Source organism: Frankliniella occidentalis, unplaced genomic scaffold (genome assembly GCF_000697945.3).
Source record: "Frankliniella occidentalis isolate FOCC.00 unplaced genomic scaffold, Focc_3.1 Scaffold47, whole genome shotgun sequence".
In the NCBI taxonomy this organism is placed as follows: domain Eukaryota; kingdom Metazoa; phylum Arthropoda; class Insecta; order Thysanoptera; family Thripidae; genus Frankliniella; species Frankliniella occidentalis.
Genome location: NW_026267177.1, coordinates 1320277 through 1337383, shown reverse-complemented (window position 1 = coordinate 1337383; position 17107 = coordinate 1320277). Strand labels below are relative to the sequence as shown.

General features: G+C 40.3%; 3 protein-coding genes across 10 annotated transcripts in view; 2 read left to right on the top strand and 1 right to left on the bottom strand.

Moving 5' to 3' along the window:
- The first annotated feature begins 3859 nt into the window (after positions 1–3859).
- LOC113207913 (uncharacterized) lies at positions 3860–11644 on the top strand. 2 transcript variants are annotated; one of them, XM_052267195.1, is made up of 21 exons: positions 3860–4256; positions 4921–4977; positions 5074–5349; positions 5436–5990; positions 6089–6262; positions 6344–6583; positions 6748–6786; positions 6872–6970; positions 7056–7307; positions 7398–7748; positions 7856–7951; positions 8041–8199; positions 8295–8393; positions 8512–8622; positions 8706–8913; positions 8989–9140; positions 9240–9336; positions 9422–9687; positions 9789–9882; positions 10180–10253; positions 10770–11644. In XM_052267195.1, exons 1-21 carry the CDS (start codon positions 4110–4112, stop codon positions 10842–10844), a joined length of 3621 nt encoding a protein of 1206 aa, XP_052123155.1. In that variant the 5' UTR covers positions 3860–4109; the 3' UTR covers positions 10845–11644. The 2 variants fall into 2 exon arrangements, with proteins under 2 accessions (XP_052123155.1, XP_052123154.1); XM_052267194.1 differs by lacking the exon at positions 10180–10253 and adding an exon at positions 10056–10129.
- A 143-nt stretch (positions 11645–11787) lies between these two features.
- LOC113216957 (uncharacterized) lies at positions 11788–12430 on the top strand. Its single transcript, XM_026436794.2, has 2 exons — positions 11788–11956; positions 12083–12430. Exons 1-2 carry the CDS (start codon positions 11810–11812, stop codon positions 12380–12382), a joined length of 447 nt encoding a protein of 148 aa, XP_026292579.1. The 5' UTR covers positions 11788–11809; the 3' UTR covers positions 12383–12430.
- Positions 12431–12633: 203 nt separating this feature from the next.
- LOC113207912 (RNA helicase aquarius) overlaps positions 12634–17107 on the bottom strand; it is a 30214-nt gene continuing 25740 nt past the window's right edge. For 2 of the 7 annotated variants that reach the window (XM_052267189.1, XM_052267193.1), the window contains 12 exons: positions 15988–16128; positions 15728–15819; positions 15434–15632; positions 15154–15343; positions 14925–15049; positions 14670–14830; positions 14312–14579; positions 14069–14240; positions 13742–13912; positions 13461–13658; positions 13199–13375; positions 12634–13119 (listed from right to left, as the gene is read on the bottom strand). In XM_052267189.1, coding sequence (XP_052123149.1) covers positions 12802–13119; positions 13199–13375; positions 13461–13658; positions 13742–13912; positions 14069–14240; positions 14312–14579; positions 14670–14830; positions 14925–15049; positions 15154–15343; positions 15434–15632; positions 15728–15819; positions 15988–16128 — 2212 coding nt within the window. In that variant the 3' untranslated portion in view covers positions 12634–12801. Of the gene's footprint in view, positions 13120–13198; positions 13376–13460; positions 13659–13741; positions 13913–14068; positions 14241–14311; positions 14580–14669; positions 14831–14924; positions 15050–15153; positions 15344–15433; positions 15633–15727; positions 15820–15987; positions 16129–16221; positions 16354–16441; positions 16612–16693; positions 16915–17107 lie in introns of all 7 variants that reach the window. The other 5 variants (XM_052267188.1, XM_052267192.1, XM_052267190.1 and 2 more) reach the window with 5 other exon arrangements.

Sequence of the window (17107 nt, the reverse complement as noted above, 5' to 3'; positions counted from 1 at the left end):
AACCCAACAACACTCGTGCAGGCGGTACAATACTGTGCTACGAAAGTGTTGTACTCAACTTAGCATACTACATGTAGTATTACCTGATTCGCGCATCTGAAGAGCTGCGCGACTCTGTTTCCGCAAAGCACGGTTCACGGCTGTAAACAAACAAAGTTAAGATTACTTGATTGGATCCACTGCCCCGTCCCGTATACGTACTCGCAGCTCTGCGCTCACCGCCAGGCACAGACCCCCGAAACGCTCAACATGCGCATCTAGCGCATCTATGTACACATATCGGGTGTCGGAGCCGGGGGGAGCCGGGAACATGCGCATCTAGCGCATCTATGTACACATATCGGGTGTCCCGGCTCTTACATGCCAGTATGGCGGGTTGCATAGGCGCTGGCTCGAAGGCGCTGCTGTCGGGAACGCGCAGGATTTCGCACATCCCCCGCGGAGCCGTGAGCATCAGTAGTAGAGTAAAAACGTGGCTAAACGAGTCTTGTGATCTGTATTGCGTCCTCGTGGCTTTAATGCTGCCAATTCTGAATTTTGCATAAGTGATCCTTCATGCCAATGCCTGATACCCGCTGACCTTCGTACGTTATTGCCACCTCTCACCCGCTACTGCTGTGTTATTGTCCGCTAATCGTGCCACTATCGGTCTTTGACTAGACCAGGGGTCGCAAACTCGAGCCTTTCGCCAAGCCGCGCCTGCATAAGCCACACGCTCCACGAGGTCTTCGGCAATAGAATGAGAGAGATAGAGCTAGCGGTGTCGTCAGCCGGCCTGCGTGTCTGTCCTTGTCGCTCCTACTGGCACTCAATGAGTGAGACAAAGACAGACACACACCGGGCCAACCCGAGCGCGGCTCTCGGGAACCTCGGCTCCAGCCGAACGCAAGAGGTGCGCGGCTGCGAGCCGCGCTACCGCGGGCTAGGCGAGCCGCGAGTTTGCGGCCCTTGTTCTTCTTAGTTCCGGGAAGCGCTCCGTGTGGTTTCATATAGCAGAAAGGACAATCAAAATGTCAAGGGCAAAACGTCCGCCCAAACACACACAATTTCATCGACCGCCTGGTCCCCGAGTAAACTTTCATATTCACCGAAGGACACGACTGGCACACGCATAATTACAGCTTATTGGGCAGCTATCAGCAAAGGAGACCCACCAAAGGACACAATTCCTACACGCAAACGTCGATGCATAATCATAGCTCATAAAAGAGACGCCAACCCCCGAACCCGGCCAGAACCACTCTACGCCCAGCTGCCAATCAGAGAGGTTGGCTGGTGCCGCTGGTACTGACTAGCGGCCCTCGTACTGACCAACGCGCAGTGACATCAGGACACCGAGATTGTTACACTGTATCTAAAGGTATCAGTTAATCCTCACAATTTCTCCACAAGCCTCGCGCAGGGGTGCGAGCACATCATTACGCGCGGGCGGGCGTCTCTAGAGAGCCGCCTGAGAGGTAGGCAATTTGTGCTACGAAACCCCTATGAAGGCAACCCGAGGTATACATACATCACCTACCCTACGGCGCAGACAGACGGGTGACAGCTGCTGTGACAGACAGTCGTTCAATGGCTCGAGAAACACCCTGGGCGTCGCCCAGTGCAGCGTGCAGCAAACTGTCACTTGCTCGGTGGGGCACTTCGATATTTGTTTCAGGGTGGAGAAGGTACTGTAATGATGATTGCTGCTTGTTTCTCATAACCTGACATACCCTATGTACCAGCAGGGGGGAGGGGGGCTGCACTGCACTACACTGACTAAATCCGTGACCAGCCCTCTCTTCAGGCGTAAGATTCACAGGACCACAAAGAGGTGCGATTAGCACACCCTTTACCCTTTCGGTCAGGGGCGAGAACGCTCTAAACGCCACGCGCCACGGGTGAGCAAGGCTCGGCGGTCTGGTGACAACATCTCACTCGCTGTAGGACGATAGCCGCTAGAGCCACGCACTGAGCGAGCTACGCGAGCTAAATGCCTACCCCCCTCTCAACTAGGGGGCATAGGTGTGGGGGCGACGGGCTGCCGCGAACTCTGCGACGGATCACTAGCTGAACGCAGGGGATGGCCGGCGGCCGACCGAGGCCGGCTGCGTGGCCCAAGTACGGATGGCTCCAGCTCACCTGTTTGTAACTTTGTTCAAAGTTATGTGGCTCGCTGCTACCGCCCCCCCCCCTTTCCCCATACCCCAAAATCCATAACCCTGATAACGGATACGAATGGGCACAGCCTATGTATTCCATAAAATGTATTTAGTCTCGCGAGGGATGAGGCATAATTGTTTCGCTGCAAACAATCGTTTAAAAGCCTTGTCATTGGCTTAGCTTTAAGCCCACCTCGCCTCACACTCTTGAGACTAAATCCAATTCCGAAAATATAAATTGACGTCAATGGCAACTCTGAGGTTTCGTATTCAAACTATCGTCCTAATCCGTGTACTGAACTATTCAATATCTCTAAGAAGAAAGATGTAGATTAATAGCATTGCTACGCGTAGTCCACCACATTCCTCCACTTTAAATCGTATTATGCCGAACATACCCCGCTCATCTGATAAAATTGACAGTTAAAATGAACGCGTTTACCGACATAATTGTTCATAAATTAAAATGTATCGGAGGAAAGAAGATCCAAACCACACAGTTGAAACAGAAACTCTGACCACGGAGAGGTTATAAAGCCATATTACACGCACGCGCCAGACGGAACGAGCTATCATGCCATTTCGCACGCACAAGCTCTGCTGTGACTCTATTCGTTGATCAAAAGGCACACATTAAAACTTACTTTAGTGAGACGGCGGCCAACAATGTAAGAGCGATCAAAAAACAAACAACTACCTTCTTCTAAACTCTAAAATAATCACCAGATGCGGGATGAGGTGTTCATTGGGCCCAGCAGAACCGACGCCGTAAATACGACCCGTCATCATCCATGAAAACACACTACACTAACACCTCAAAACAAAAACAAAACATCAACACGCGCGCAAGTGGCGCTGCGCTCGGCTCGACCGCACGACGGCTCGGCCAGTGAGACGAAGAGGACCGAGGACAATGGGGAAGGGGTTGGGTCTAGTCGGGTCGGTGTACTAAGACGCTCGTAAAGAAAGCAAACAGCGAAGCTGCACGTACGGCTCGGTTTGCTCTATTACACAACAATAGGTAATTCGTCTTGCTTGTCAAGAGTCGAGAATTTTATGACTATGGAGGGTGCTCGCCCATTCCAAAGAATGAGGACGAAAGTGACCCTTTCTTCCTCAACTTCTTGTTGATAAAAAATTAAGGAGTGTCTTCCTATGTGGGATATAATTGAAGGTCGTTAAAGATTTTTCAATGACGTCGCATTGATTGTCGTCTTTTATTCATTTCATTGTGAAATTCAAATTTTAGGGATGACTCGTCGCCTAAATCCGTCGCACGGAATATTGAAAAAGGTGAGGTATTTTATTTATTTGATCAAATGGCATGTGCTTTTACTAACTCGCTATCCGTTGAATAAAGTTTTATCAATCTAATATTATGAGCTATCGGTCGAAAGAGTCAGAGTCGATGCCACGCTACTCCATGCTCTTAGGTGTTCGAAAAGCTGCCTAACTCACGGCGGGTTAGGTGTTTTATGAAAGTTTTGTGTGCTTCAGCTGTTCTGATACAAATTTTTACGAACGCTGACTAGTACACACTGTTACCACGCATCGTATTGGAGCTTGATTACCGAAAGTTTCCGCGGGGTCAGTTCATCGTGTTCAAACGGTGTTCAAACAACGGCGCGCCAAAGAAGATACGCGAGAAGGGGAAGCGCAAACTTGTGGTGGGGGCGAGATGGGTGGGGGACAATCTAGCAGACGCTTCCTCATCCCGCCTTGCCTTGCTGCTTTATCAGCTGATGAACGATGCGCACTTTAAAAGTACAGTGACAACAAAAACATTAGAAATCAATAATTGTCGAGGGAGGTCAGGTCAGGTCGAGCTGCGGTCCAGACCACAGATACGGAAACCCAGTCTACCGTCGCCGTCGCTGCGTCGCAGCCCCTCCTCAGCAGTCTGACTTGTTTTGCCAAGACGAGTAGTTGGTTTGGATTTTAAGCACCTGAGCCAAAGCTCGTCATGCGATGGCGGCTTTAGTAAAAATCTGGGCACTTTTTGTGCTGTCTTTGTGCTTTGCTGTTGCTTGCAATGGTCAAAATGGTGCAGATCTATCTGATCCTCAGCGTACGGAGTATGAAATTCTAGCCGATGTTAGCTCAGGTGCAAATGAGGTAAGATCAAAGTTGTGTTTAATCTGGCATTACTTTAAGCAGAGAAGTTCTTTGTTACTCAACTATAAAATGTCCAACAGATCCTAACTAGGAATATGGCTAGCGACCCCTCGTATTTGTCTGTGTTTTAAGTTGTTATCTTTTACGTTGTTTTTGCCTGGGGTCATTGCACTCATTGATTGTCGGTGAGCAGAGTTTGTCGCATTTTCCTTTGTTCGGTAACTGTTTCATAAATGTGGGAAAATATCTTAATTCCTTCGCGTTAGTTTTCATTGGCTGACTTTGAAGTGAGTCTACTCTTGTATATGCTTATCAATATTTCAATAATCTTGCTGAAGTTCCACTTTTTGGATCTTGTTTGAACCAGTTTGTTGGCACGCTGAATTTGTTTGCATTATCTCGCATTCTAGTTTTAACTGGTTAGCCGTAGCCTGATTTATGATACTTTTAAATACCGACCAGTCTTTAATTTCTGGGTATTGATCAGCAGTTAATAGAAACAATAATTAGCAGTTTATGGGCCTATAAAGAACAGCATGCAGTGCCTGGAACCTTTATACAAGGACCGAATTCAAACAAAGGAGAGGAAAATAATTATTTCAAAACGAATAGAAGTTTCCTTTTCACTATTCTAATCTTTTTTTCTCTGTCAAATCATATGAAGGTACTTTCTGGGACTCCTCTGGTTGTTTATGAAACTGTACCACCCCAAAGTACTGAAGTAAGTTAAAATAGCTGATTTTTTTCTGTTTAAAAAGTAGCACAATATATACTCATTGTGATTAATTTTGTCTTTTGTGTTGTTGTATTCCTCAAGGAACAAGACTTGAAGGTTGTTATCCTTGATGATGTAGCAAACCAAAGTAACAAAGGTTCTGAGTCTATCAGTTCCCCTCCTAACAATGAAGAAAAAAAGGAGCTGCCAGCCATTCAAAAGAAAGCACCTTGTTTGGGATGTCCCATAGAAGTGGACATAAGTATCCCTGAAAACCTTGAAAATTTGCAAAGATTGCTGAAGCAACCTCTTGCAGCTATGGAATCAACAAGCATCTACAAGTATGGCACCCCAAACATCCTCTCTGCCAAAAAACAGGTATTTTCACTTGGTGATATGTGCCTTTATTTTTATATTGGTTGTCATCAAATTTTGTTCAAACTGTTACTTTTTCAAATTTTTAGGTTGAATTGGGCATTAGATACATTATTACATTTGAAGCTCGACGCACTTTGTGCCCAATTCCAAGTGGTACTCCATCAACCCCAGTAGAGTGCAATCTTCAAGATGAGGAAAGTCGTGTGTGTGTGGTAGAAATTTTAAAGAAGATTGATGGATCACAGCTTGTAGCATTTAATAACTGCACTGATGATGAATCCTCTACGGAATTTCATAATAGGGAATCTCATGAGAATGCTTTTGAAGGAAACTCTCCAGACAGTAGAGTAGATATGGATACAATTAATATAAAGCCAGTTGATTTCGTTGAAAGGTTTGATGATCTAGAAGAAGACCTGGAAAGTACAGCTAACAATAGTCCTCAAGATACCGATGTTACTGAGGTTGTTGAAAGTATCCGAGCAAAACGGTTGGCCAATTTTGGAGCCCTACGAGATGTTGATAAAAGTGAACATGACTTGATCTCTCAGTTTGCTGAATTAGCTGTAAAGACTCTTGATGAAGTCGATCCAGACAACACTAAAAGAATTGTGTTGGGTGTGTCAGAAGCCAAGAAACAAGTATGCATAAGCAATTGTTTGACTGATTGCTAGCCATTTGAATTGCTTAAAAGATGATTAATTGTACCTCTTTTTGCTTCCTGTTTCATTTTATTTAGATAGTGAATGGTATAATGTATCATTTAGTCATTCAAGTGGGGACTTCAACATGCCGAGAAAATGAGGGAAGTACTAGTGATGCAAACTGTGTTGAAAACCACCTGTATCCAGAAAAAGTATGTCGTGTTCAAATTCATCGTAGCTGGGCAGATGAATCTCCTCTTAATGCCAAGGTGAGTTCTTCTATCATCAAGTTTTTAGCTCACATATGATAAAGCAAGTAAAACAAAGTTTATATCACCTTCAATTATCAGGTTGTCAAATCAGAGTGTGCTGATGTCTGGCCTGATGACTTCCCTTCTGAGCCACTTCCTACTGAGAGAGTAAGGCGCAGCAGTCAAGAAAATTGGCCTAGCACTGATGGCTGGAAAAAATATGACTTGGAGGATCGTTCTCAAGGAGATTGTCTTGATAAAGTTATGACCTCATTTCAAGATGTTCTCAATGTAAAAGATGTATCCAAGGTTGCAACTATTCGTGATGCTCATACACGGGTAAATCTTTCAATTTGTATATTTGTCCTCAGTAATTCTTCTATACCTATTTTCCAGAAAAAGAATTACAGTGGATTGCCTCACTTTTTTTCTTATTTTGAAATTGTTTTGTAAAGCACTCACTTTAGAAAAGCGTGGTTTAGTCATAGTTGTTTGCTTTCCAGGTGAATAAAGAGAGCATGCAGCCGGAAATGGTGATCACGGTAAATTTATCCTTTTTTGTCCTACTAGAATAATAATTTTACTCTAATATTTGATATATTAACCTGTATTTTTTTAAATTTGTAGATCCTGTTGACCGATCCAGCAAAACTGAAGATGTTAGGTGATGTTAAGAAGCCAATGGTTGTATCATCAAGGGTTGTTTGCACTCAACGACTGAAAAGGGTATTTCTTTGCTGAATTGTTGCGGATCATGTCATGCGTAACTTCAAATAATATTAATCACTGTCTACCTTAATTTTAATTTCAGTCACCTGGTGTACCTGGAGGTCTCTCAGACGCTGATGTCAATGACCCGCATGTGATGGAAATTACACAATTTGCCTTGGCTGAAATTCAAAAGTCTGTCAATAGTCCTTATCAACACACTTTAGTTCGTATAATTGAAGCACGCCGCCAAGTTGTCGCAGGAACCCTTTACCACTTTAAACTGGAAGTAGCTCCAACATCATGCCTCAAGACTGATCAGTCCAGTCAAAACTGTGCTTCAAGTAATTCTGAGGTAATATCTTTACATTTTTAGTGTTTGTGTAGTTTTCAGATGCAAATTTTTTTAGTGCAGACAAGTAACTCTATGCCATTCTATTCATAGCAACTTCTTATTTGCACTTTGAAAGTGTGGGATCAACCTTGGACTAAGTTGCGTGAAGTTCAAGATTTGAACTGTGGCAGTTCTCGTTCAAAACGTGAAGAACCACTTCTTGGTGGACCTCAAACTATTGATGGAGAAGATCCATATGTTAAAGAGCTGGCTAGTTTTGCTGTTGCTGAAATTGATAAGGGGTTGAACAGCCCCTACCAGCAAAAAGTTGTTCGAGTTGTGGAAGCTAAGACACAAGTAGTTGCAGGTACTCTGATGCATTTGAAGTTGGAACTTGCCACTACCAATTGCCTTAAAAATGAAAAGGTTGCGTCAGAGAATTGTGTTCACGATTCTGATCAGGTATGTTAATTTGTTTGTTATTTTAATTAGGTTTTACCGTAGGCAATACAAGTTGGTTCGTGTGATCAGTTGTTAAGGCTCTTTATCAAAATAATGTCATTCTCTAGGCCACAACTATGTGCAGTTTAAAAGTGTGGGATCGATTGTGGTTAAAAAAGCGTGAACTTCAAGATGTTCAATGTGGAAGAACTCGATTGAAGAGGGTGAGTTCAAGAGATTTTTTGGTCAATCCATTCCAGATTACATATAAATATAAGTTCTCTCAAGACATTATTTTTCAAACACTATCCAGGAGATCCCTGGGGAACAATCTCTGGATATATTTAAAGAAGTGGATGTCAAGGACCCTTATATAACTGAATCAGCAAATATTGCCCTTCAAGAAATTGATCATCAAACGAATAGTCCATATCGTCAGAAACTTGTTCATGTACTTGCTGCCCAAGTCCAGGTTAGTTGGTTATTTATTGCAATTCATTTTTTGCTAAGGAGCTACAATGAGCCACATCACATTCCTTGCTCAATTTTTATGTTTGCTTTTAACAGCACTCATCAGTTACCAATGTAAAATTGTACTTGGTTGTTGGCCATTCAACATGCAGGAAATCATCAACTTCAAGTAACTGTGCTCTTTTAAAGGATACTGTAAGTTTACATATTTCTAAGATATTACTTAAAATTTATTTTTAAATATGTATGCTTTTTAGACATATTCTCATAATCCTAATAATAATATGATTCTTGTTTTGTGCATTAAATGTAGGATAAACAGACATGTCATGTTCAGATGGTTCATATGCCTTTACTTAAGGTTAGAAGAGTAACAAGTTTAAAATGTGCCTCATTTGGATCTGATAAAAACCTCCGACCCCATGTATGTAATACGCAGAAATATGGTCTTATTTGCCAAGAATTTTTGAATTCTTTCCTTCTTATCCTAAGTGTCTTTTGAAACAGAATCATCTGATTGGTGAAGATGATGTGGATTTAAGTGCTGGGTTGTTCAGAGACTTCATTCATAGTTTCAATAAAACGTACTCCTCTGATGCTGAACTGCAGAAACGGTTTCACATCTTCCGAGCTAATCTGAAAATCATTGACAGACTGCAAAAAGGGGAACAGGGAACAGCACAATATGGACCCACTATATTTGCTGATTTGAGTCGTGAGTCTTAGATTCAAATTGACATTCTGTCGTTTTTCTGTTTCTGCAAGTTACCTGCACTTTATCCCTTTACAGCAAAGGAGTTCAAAGATACATACTTAGGACTTCGCAAAGATTTACACCAAGAAAATGGAATTCCCATGAGAATGGCAAGTATTCCCAACATTAAATTGCCAACGTCATTTGACTGGAGGGATCATGATGCCGTAACACCTGTCAAAAACCAAGTAAGTTCCTTTCTCAACACAAAAAGACATTTGACATTCATATCCCTACTTGCTGCAGTCACATTTTGAGATTATGGTGACATCTATCCTGTGTTACAGGGAGCATGTGGATCATGCTGGGCATTTGCTGTGGCAGGAAACATAGAAGGTCAAAATGCCATCAAACATGGAAAACTAGTTTCGCTTTCAGAACAAGGTTATTGTTTTTTTTGGTATTGCGCTTATTCAAGTATTTTTTTTATATTGATCTTTTTATTTACGTTATTTACGTTTGTTTCCAGAGCTCGTAGATTGTGACACATTGGATGATGGATGTAAGGGAGGCTTGCCTGAAAATGCTTACCAAGCATTAGAAAAGTTAGGTGGCATTGAGACTGAAAGTGATTACCCCTATGAAGGTGACGATGAACAATGTCATTTTAATCGCAGTGAAGCTGTGGTTCAAGTAAAGAGTTCTGTGAATATTACTACAAATGAATCTGATATGGCTAAATGGCTTGTCAAAAATGGTCCTATAGCTATTGGTATTAACGCTAATGCTATGCAGGTAAATTGCTATCTCATCTTCCTGTTTTTCTTATTTCAAACAGTTTTGTATCTAAACCTAGCATTGATGAAAGTATGTCTAATGTTCTTATTCTATTACAGTTCTATGTTGGTGGAGTTTCTCACCCTTTTAAATTTCTGTGTAGTCCAGGAAATTTAGATCATGGTGTACTCATCGTGGGCTATGGTGTGCACAGTGAGTATCTGAATTACAGTACAGTGTTTCTCCAACAACCAGCTGGTATTTTTTAAAGGGTTACATCTCACATCTTGTATATTTGTTATCTTCTTCTGTTTTAAACCCTTCTTTCTTCAGTTCTGATAGCAACAGTTTGTCATTTTATAATTTTATATCTACTTTTATTTTAGCAACTTCAATCCGACACAAAGTTCTTCCCTATTGGCTCATCAAGAATAGCTGGGGAACTTTCTGGGGTGAAAAGGTAAAGACTCTTTTAGTAATGTTTCATGTGTTTTTTTTTGTTTTTTTCAGCTTACCCTATGTTTAAAAAAGAACTTCCCTTCTGGACTATTAAAAACAGCTGGGGGGAGAGGTGGGGTGAACAGGTAGGAATGAGTTTGTACAACCTGAACCAGAACCAGTAAATTCAGTCCCCGTCCCTTTTCAAGTTTACAATTCCTGTCCCCCCTCCCCCGTTCCTTTCCCTTTACAGAAAAATATCACTGGTTTTGTGCGATTTATCACTGATTTTGTGTGATTTATCACTGATTTTGTGTGATTTATCACTGGTCTTGTGTGATACATCACTCGGCTGTGTGATGTATCACTTAGACCCCAGTGATGCATCACTTGGCTGTATGATACATCACTGGGGCGCCAGCGTTGAATCGCTTGGACTTACATTTGTTTACAATTCCTGTCCCCCCTCCCCAATTTTTTTTATTGTTTTCATCTCTTCAAAAGAGAATTTTGGGGTTTATGATGGGTGTAATAAAATTGAAACACTGTTAGATTCTATCAGTTGTCCCTTGCTGTCATAATTTTTTTTCAGATAATCATTTTCATTTTAACCTTGGTCATTTTCCAGACAGTTGTTAATATTTTTCCTTTTTATTTTGCAGGGTTACTATCGAGTGTACCGGGGTGACGGTACATGCGGAGTGAATCAAATGGCCTCCTCGGCTGTGATTGCCTAGATTATTAACTTTGAAGCTTGGAGCACATTCTTTATTAGGACAGTTTTGTCAATGTAATCCTGTCGGCTTTTGTGGGGTGTGTATCTCTTAGTCTAGATTTAAGTATGTGATAATATCACACTGCATCGATCTGTATCAGTATGCTATCAAAGTTGTGGTGAATCTCTGACAATTTAGGTGAAATGTGACTTGCTCAGTTAAAGTACAACAGGGTGGTCATTTGTCACATCTTTCTTCTCTCTTGTGTATATTTATCTATCTAACATTGTGGTCGACTTGGTTGTGAGGTAATGTGATGAAAGAAAGCTTGATGAAGTATCCCCATTTCACTATCTTGTACCTTTTGTTCTGTGATTTTTTTTTATTTTGCTGTGTAGTGGAGCTTTTATTTTATCAGCTTTTATGTTATGAACTACTATTAACTGTTCTTATACTTTAATACTGAAAATGTTGTTTTTTACTTGATGTTAACTCCATCAGCTGCTTTCAAAACTTTGTTTCTGACTCACTCAACTTTAATGTGATAATATTTCAGTTTACGTTTTGTTATTGTAGTGACAAATGCTTCAATTTAATGTAAATTCCCTATTGGAGAACATACTGTTAACTACTGGTAAAGTTCTCCAGGAACTACTATATTATTCTGTCAAGTTCACTTCCCTTAAGTCACAAATACCCAAGTGCCAAAATAAGAAATGCTTACATTTTTCATTGAATCTCTTAATATTGTTGTTCTATCTAGTGGGAGACCACATTTTGTGCCATGACTCTACACATCAGTAATAAATCATGGAAACTTAGATTTTGCTCAGTCTTTGATTTCCCTCTTCCTCCACTACTGCCCCATGGCCCTCCGTTACACGAGCGCTCAGCACTGGTCTTCCCCGCGGCTGCCGCGGGCCGGGCCCGGCCAGGCCGTGCGCGCAGCTTGCAGTGTGCAAGGGTACGCTATCGCCCTGCCCGCCATGCCTCCGCGACGCGACGAACAATGGGTATTGGAGTGGGCCTCACCCGAACACTCACGACACCAACGGGGCACCACGTGTTGCAGGGTCGCCATGAAGTTCAATAGCAAGCTGTTCTTATTCTGCGCGTGTGCTGTCATCTTATGTGTACGTCATGAAACTCGACTGAATCTATAATCTTTGTCAGCGTACACACAGACATGACTGAATTCTGGTATCATCGGGCTTCCGTATAGGGTTTGCTTTGACTGACTAAGTTTTTATATGTTGAAGAGTGTGGCGTTCGCTGCGGAAGAGGCCTCCTTAGAATGTTCAGAGGCGGGTACACCGCATTGGCTGAAATCGTCAACTGCCCGACAGACGATAGTGGACCTCATCAATAAGTTATTCAAGTGTGCTGAGAAAAGTATCGGCAAGTATGCAAAAATCGGGGCGACCCTCGTCGCGGACGTGACCAGCTGTGTGAGCAAGTTTCCCAATGACTTCTTCAAGTGTCTTGCTAAACTTGACGTACCCCAAAAAATATCAGAAATCATGAATGAGTTCCTTGCTACTATCAAGTGTATTACATAAATCTTTTGTGGTTGATTTGATTAAATAAAGCTACCTAAAGTATCTTAAGAGAGCTGTATTAGTGAAACTATTCTAGTAAAATAACTGTGACGATACACAATAAGCTCAGCCAGGCATAAAATAATAGTCTGACATAATTTTTCCAAAGATAATTAATGATGATTCAATAAACTACATTGTATATTATCATAGCAGGATAGAGGAACCTTCATTCAAACCAATTGACATATTATGTCATGATGTTATAATAATTTCATATCACCAGTCAACTTTTATTTACAAAAATATATTTACAGCAGAGTTTGGAATACAAACCTAGCACACAGTAGTACCATTCATTAAAATACTGGTGTGTCTTTCAAAAAATTAAAAAGTGACATGCTTCTTTTTCTAGAATAAACTTACATAATAATTATATTTTAGTCTCCATTAGAGCCATTTTCACAAACCATTGCTTCATCCGGTTCTGTTCTTTCTTCATCATGTTCAGTTCTTCCTTCATCGGTATCCATTGTTTCTGAACTTCTTTGTTCACTCTGTTCCTCATCAATTGTTTCATCCAATATGGGAACAACCTCTTTTTGTGCAGGCAAAGCCTTCCTTTGCTTTAGTGGTTTTGTTTCCTCCTCATCTTCCTCATCATCAGTGTCTCTATCTCCTCCTGGATGCTCTGGAACATTCCTCTCTGGAACGCTTGAAGTCACATTTCCTGGCTTCTCCCAAACTTTCTGTGCTCCCTGGAATTAAGAAAAATTAAAGATACAATTTGGTTTAACGACGAGGTGTGCAAATTGAATGGCTCAGAAATTCTCTTACATAGAATGCAGACTTCATGGCCTGAACTTTTTCAATGTAGAAGTCATAAACAAACTGAGCCATTTGGGGCATATCTTGAACTTCCATGGGAGGATTATCAGGCGTCTTGTCAACAGGACGTTGTGATGGGTAACTCTCATCCACAGCTAAGTGAAGATTCAATGGCCTCTCCATTAGCTGTCAAAATGGAAAAACAAACTTCAGATAAAGGATCTATTCCAGTAACGTAATGTCAAAGTAATCAAAATAAGTCTGTTGGTACCTGATGGAAGGCTGGAGTAAGTTCAAAGCAATTTTTAAATAAGGACACTCTAGCAAACACATAGAGCCCTAGCCGAGCACGTGACATAGCAACCACTAGACGTCTAACATCCCGCAAATGACCCACAGTTTTTGTTCTTACCAAGGACAAAAGAATGTAATCGTTTTGTTGTCCTTGGTATTTATCAACTGTAGTTATCTATAAAACAATAAACAAATCAAGAATAACATTCAAAGAGTAAAATTTATTAATTAAAAGGATAAGTTGTTATTGAGTGATACCTTGTGGGGCATTCCAATCAAGGGATTCTTAGCACATCTGATGTTCACAACATCACGAATGAGATGCTTTTGTCCATTGTAGGTGGTTAAAATTGATATTTTTTCAGCTGGATATCCAAGGAGACGCATATACATAAACACTGCCACACAGTACTCGGCTTCAGCAAGGTTCTGACAAAAATGAAAAGATGATTAAAATAAAAAGTATTACCTACTTAACAAAATTGCTTTTTTTTGCAAGAATATGGTAATGATCCTAGGGACTATGTATTCCAGCATAAATCATACTGACAAAATACATAAACAAAATAAAGGTAAGGCTATTACCTGATAAAAGTTTGGACTTGGCTCTGATTCACCAACTCCATTAAAGTCCTCAACATTAATAAGCTGGAAATCATAATGAAAGCCTGGATTGGCAACACAATATTCAGGCCATGTCTGAACATGGCGTAGATTACCAAGCTTTTTGTAACGCCAATTGTACAGGTTGCAGATACTGTAAAAAAAAGTAATGATAAGCAGGAAACACACCAATCAACTGATTACAGAAAACAAAACTGTAGTTACCTTGGTCTTGCTCTGCCTTGTTCATCAAGGTCCACAGTTGGAACACCCAACCTTACAATTCTGGTAAACAATGACTGTTCCATATTAGAATATTTTTGGAATGCCATATTTTTAATGACGGGAGGCAACTGATGGTGATCACCAATCATTATCCACCTCTTCAGCCTTGAATACCCATCTTGGGGTGTTTGTAGTAGAAGAGGAATAAATGTTTCAATTTCTAGGATTTGGGCTGACTCTTCCATAAGAATGTTGTCATACTTAAAACCTAGAAGATTAATTTACAAAATAAATTAATAAGCTCCAAAAAGTATGAAGGCATGCACTTGTATCTGAAAGAATTTTCAATATAAATTACCTAAGTTAACAAGTTCACTGCGTTTAAGTGCAGCATGTGTGCAAGTCATTGCAATGATCCTTGCCTCTCTAACAAGAAGATACTTTGATCTATCCAGGCCACTACGGAGTAACTCAAACGCTCTGAACTCTTCAAGTTGGGTAAATATTTTTTCAATGTACCTGAAAGAATTATAAAAATACATCAATAGCACACAAATCAGATAATGTTGTTACTGAGAGCTGGTTGTACTAAGCAATTGTGAAGGTGGCATACCGGAAACAACCATCTGCAATTTCCATATCTTCTTCATAGCTTCTTTTCTTAAACAGAGGTTTAGGAGCATCATCAAAAAACTTGTGGAATGGAAATTCTTCATCAATAATGGATAAAGGAGCAGCCTGCAAAATCATTAAGAGAAATTTTAATAGATACATACTAGATTTTTCGGAAAAACAAGAGATCAGTTCAAAAACACACAAAATTATTCTGAACAATTCAGTACCTTCTTGCCAACACGTTTCACACTAGCTAAAAAGCGTTCATATCTTGCCAAGACCTGGTAAAGGAAAAAGTGACCAGCAGTCTCACAGGTGTAGGCCTGGTCTCCTTGGACCCCCAGGGAATCTTGAAGACGCTGCACATCTTGAAGCAGTTCTAAGCGTTTTGCAAGCACGTAATTCACTCGACCATATCTAAGAATTTAGATTAAAAAATGTGAAATTATTTTTTGAGGGCAATTTTAGAGCTACAGATTACCAATCAGGTGGGAATATTGAACAAACCTGCTGAAATCTTTTTCAGTCTCAAGAGCTTCCTCACCATGACCAAGACGAAGTAAATGTCTTTCATCAACATCCAAAGCCATAATTTTTTCAAACAGCTGATTCAAGGCTTGGTTAGAATGAGTGACAATAAGAGTTCGTTGAGCAGGAAAATTGTGGTAAATATTGGAGATAATTTGAACTGCTACATCAGTTTTACCTGCAATCATAATTTTGTTAATTAACAAACAAAACATAACATAATTTTAAAAAGTTATTCACATTCTCAATAAGGCTAAATAGGACTGCACTAACCAGTTCCAGGTGGTCCAACAACAAGAGTTAAGCCTGGCTGCATACCAGCACGAATAGCTTCTATTTGGGTGGGAGTGAAACGGATTGAATTCCTGCACAGAAACAGTTAATGTAATGAATATTTTAACAAAAAAATCAATTTCTCATAACCTTATGTCATGTAAAATCATGGGGGTCAATTATGAATTACGTATTGTAATAAACTTAGTTGAGATATAAAAAGTGGTTCATTTCAGTATTACAAATAATAATTAACAAACCTTTTAGGCTCATTATAAAGATAAGGGCCGCGGCTAGGAATTATATGAGGTTCAACAACTATGGCTTGTTTTTGGTCTAACACTGGCTCCCTATCTTCACTTCTGGCACAGTGTTTTTCAATCACCTCTTCAAAGTTTAGTCTGAAACAGAATAAAAAGAATTAAAAAAAAATTAAATTAAAAAACCTCCTCTGCAATAAATTTTGCAAACAATACCCACCAACCAATACTCACATGAATGGTGGAGTCAGCTTGGAAGGGTCATCAGTTTTCACTTTGATTTCATGGGAAGGAAAACTATCTCTTAAATGATCTAAATCTAGGAAAGTGTCATTCCAATCCATTTTAGCAATCTCATTGGGCATTCTGTGAAGTCAAAAGAAAGAGTTTGTAGCAATATTTATTTGTTAAAGGTAGAAATTAGAAGAAGCTGATATTGAATTAGTGCTTTTACCTTGAATAATGAGCAGCACTTGGATCACCGTACCCAAGGATGATATCATGCAACCAATCAGGAACTACACATTCTGTGTTCATTAGATTTCTTATAGTTTCTAGAACTGCTTTGAAATTATTTTCTTTGGGCTTTCTTCTCATAAGAATGTTAAAAGTTTCGTACACATCCTAGACAAAATATAAAGATAATACAATTGATTTACAAAATTCTTACTAGGTCTGACAAAAGTTATGCAGGAATTATAATTACCTCAGCACCGTTTTGAGCAACATTATCCATATCATTACGATACTGATTGCAATCTAACCAAACACGGAATGTTCTTGAATCACCAGGCAGGTCTGGTCTAGGTTCAGGTCCATCCTCCACAACCCGACCATTGGAGTCCAACATTCCCTCCATTTCACATCCCCTTACATAAACTAATCCAACTTGAGGTAAAAAGGGCTCTCTAAAATTGTAACGAGTGCCTGCAACAAGTCAAGTCAAAACATGAAAACATCAAAAGTTTTCCAATGATACAAAATTCACGCAAAGTTAAAAAAAATAAAAAAATACTGACCAATTGGAACAGATGGGCGTACAGTAATCAGGAAACAAACATCATGTTTCCTAAGATTCTCCCACTCGTTTTTTATTTCTCGTCTTACATTGAGGTTAACA

Bases quoted from the DNA above. Each gene is read 5' to 3' on its own strand.
- LOC113207913 (XM_052267195.1), top strand. From the start codon at position 4,110: ATGGCGGCTTTAGTAAAAATCTGGGCACTTTTTGTGCTGTCTTTGTGC. The intron at 6,263-6,343 runs GTGAGTTCTTCT...TTCAATTATCAG, and splicing joins AATCTCCTCTTAATGCCAAG to GTTGTCAAATCAGAGTGTGC. The intron at 7,308-7,397 runs GTAATATCTTTA...TTCTATTCATAG, and splicing joins GTGCTTCAAGTAATTCTGAG to CAACTTCTTATTTGCACTTT.
- LOC113216957 (XM_026436794.2), top strand. From the start codon at position 11,810: ATGCCTCCGCGACGCGACGAACAATGGGTATTGGAGTGGGCCTCACCC. The intron at 11,957-12,082 runs GTACGTCATGAA...TATATGTTGAAG, and splicing joins CGTGTGCTGTCATCTTATGT to AGTGTGGCGTTCGCTGCGGA.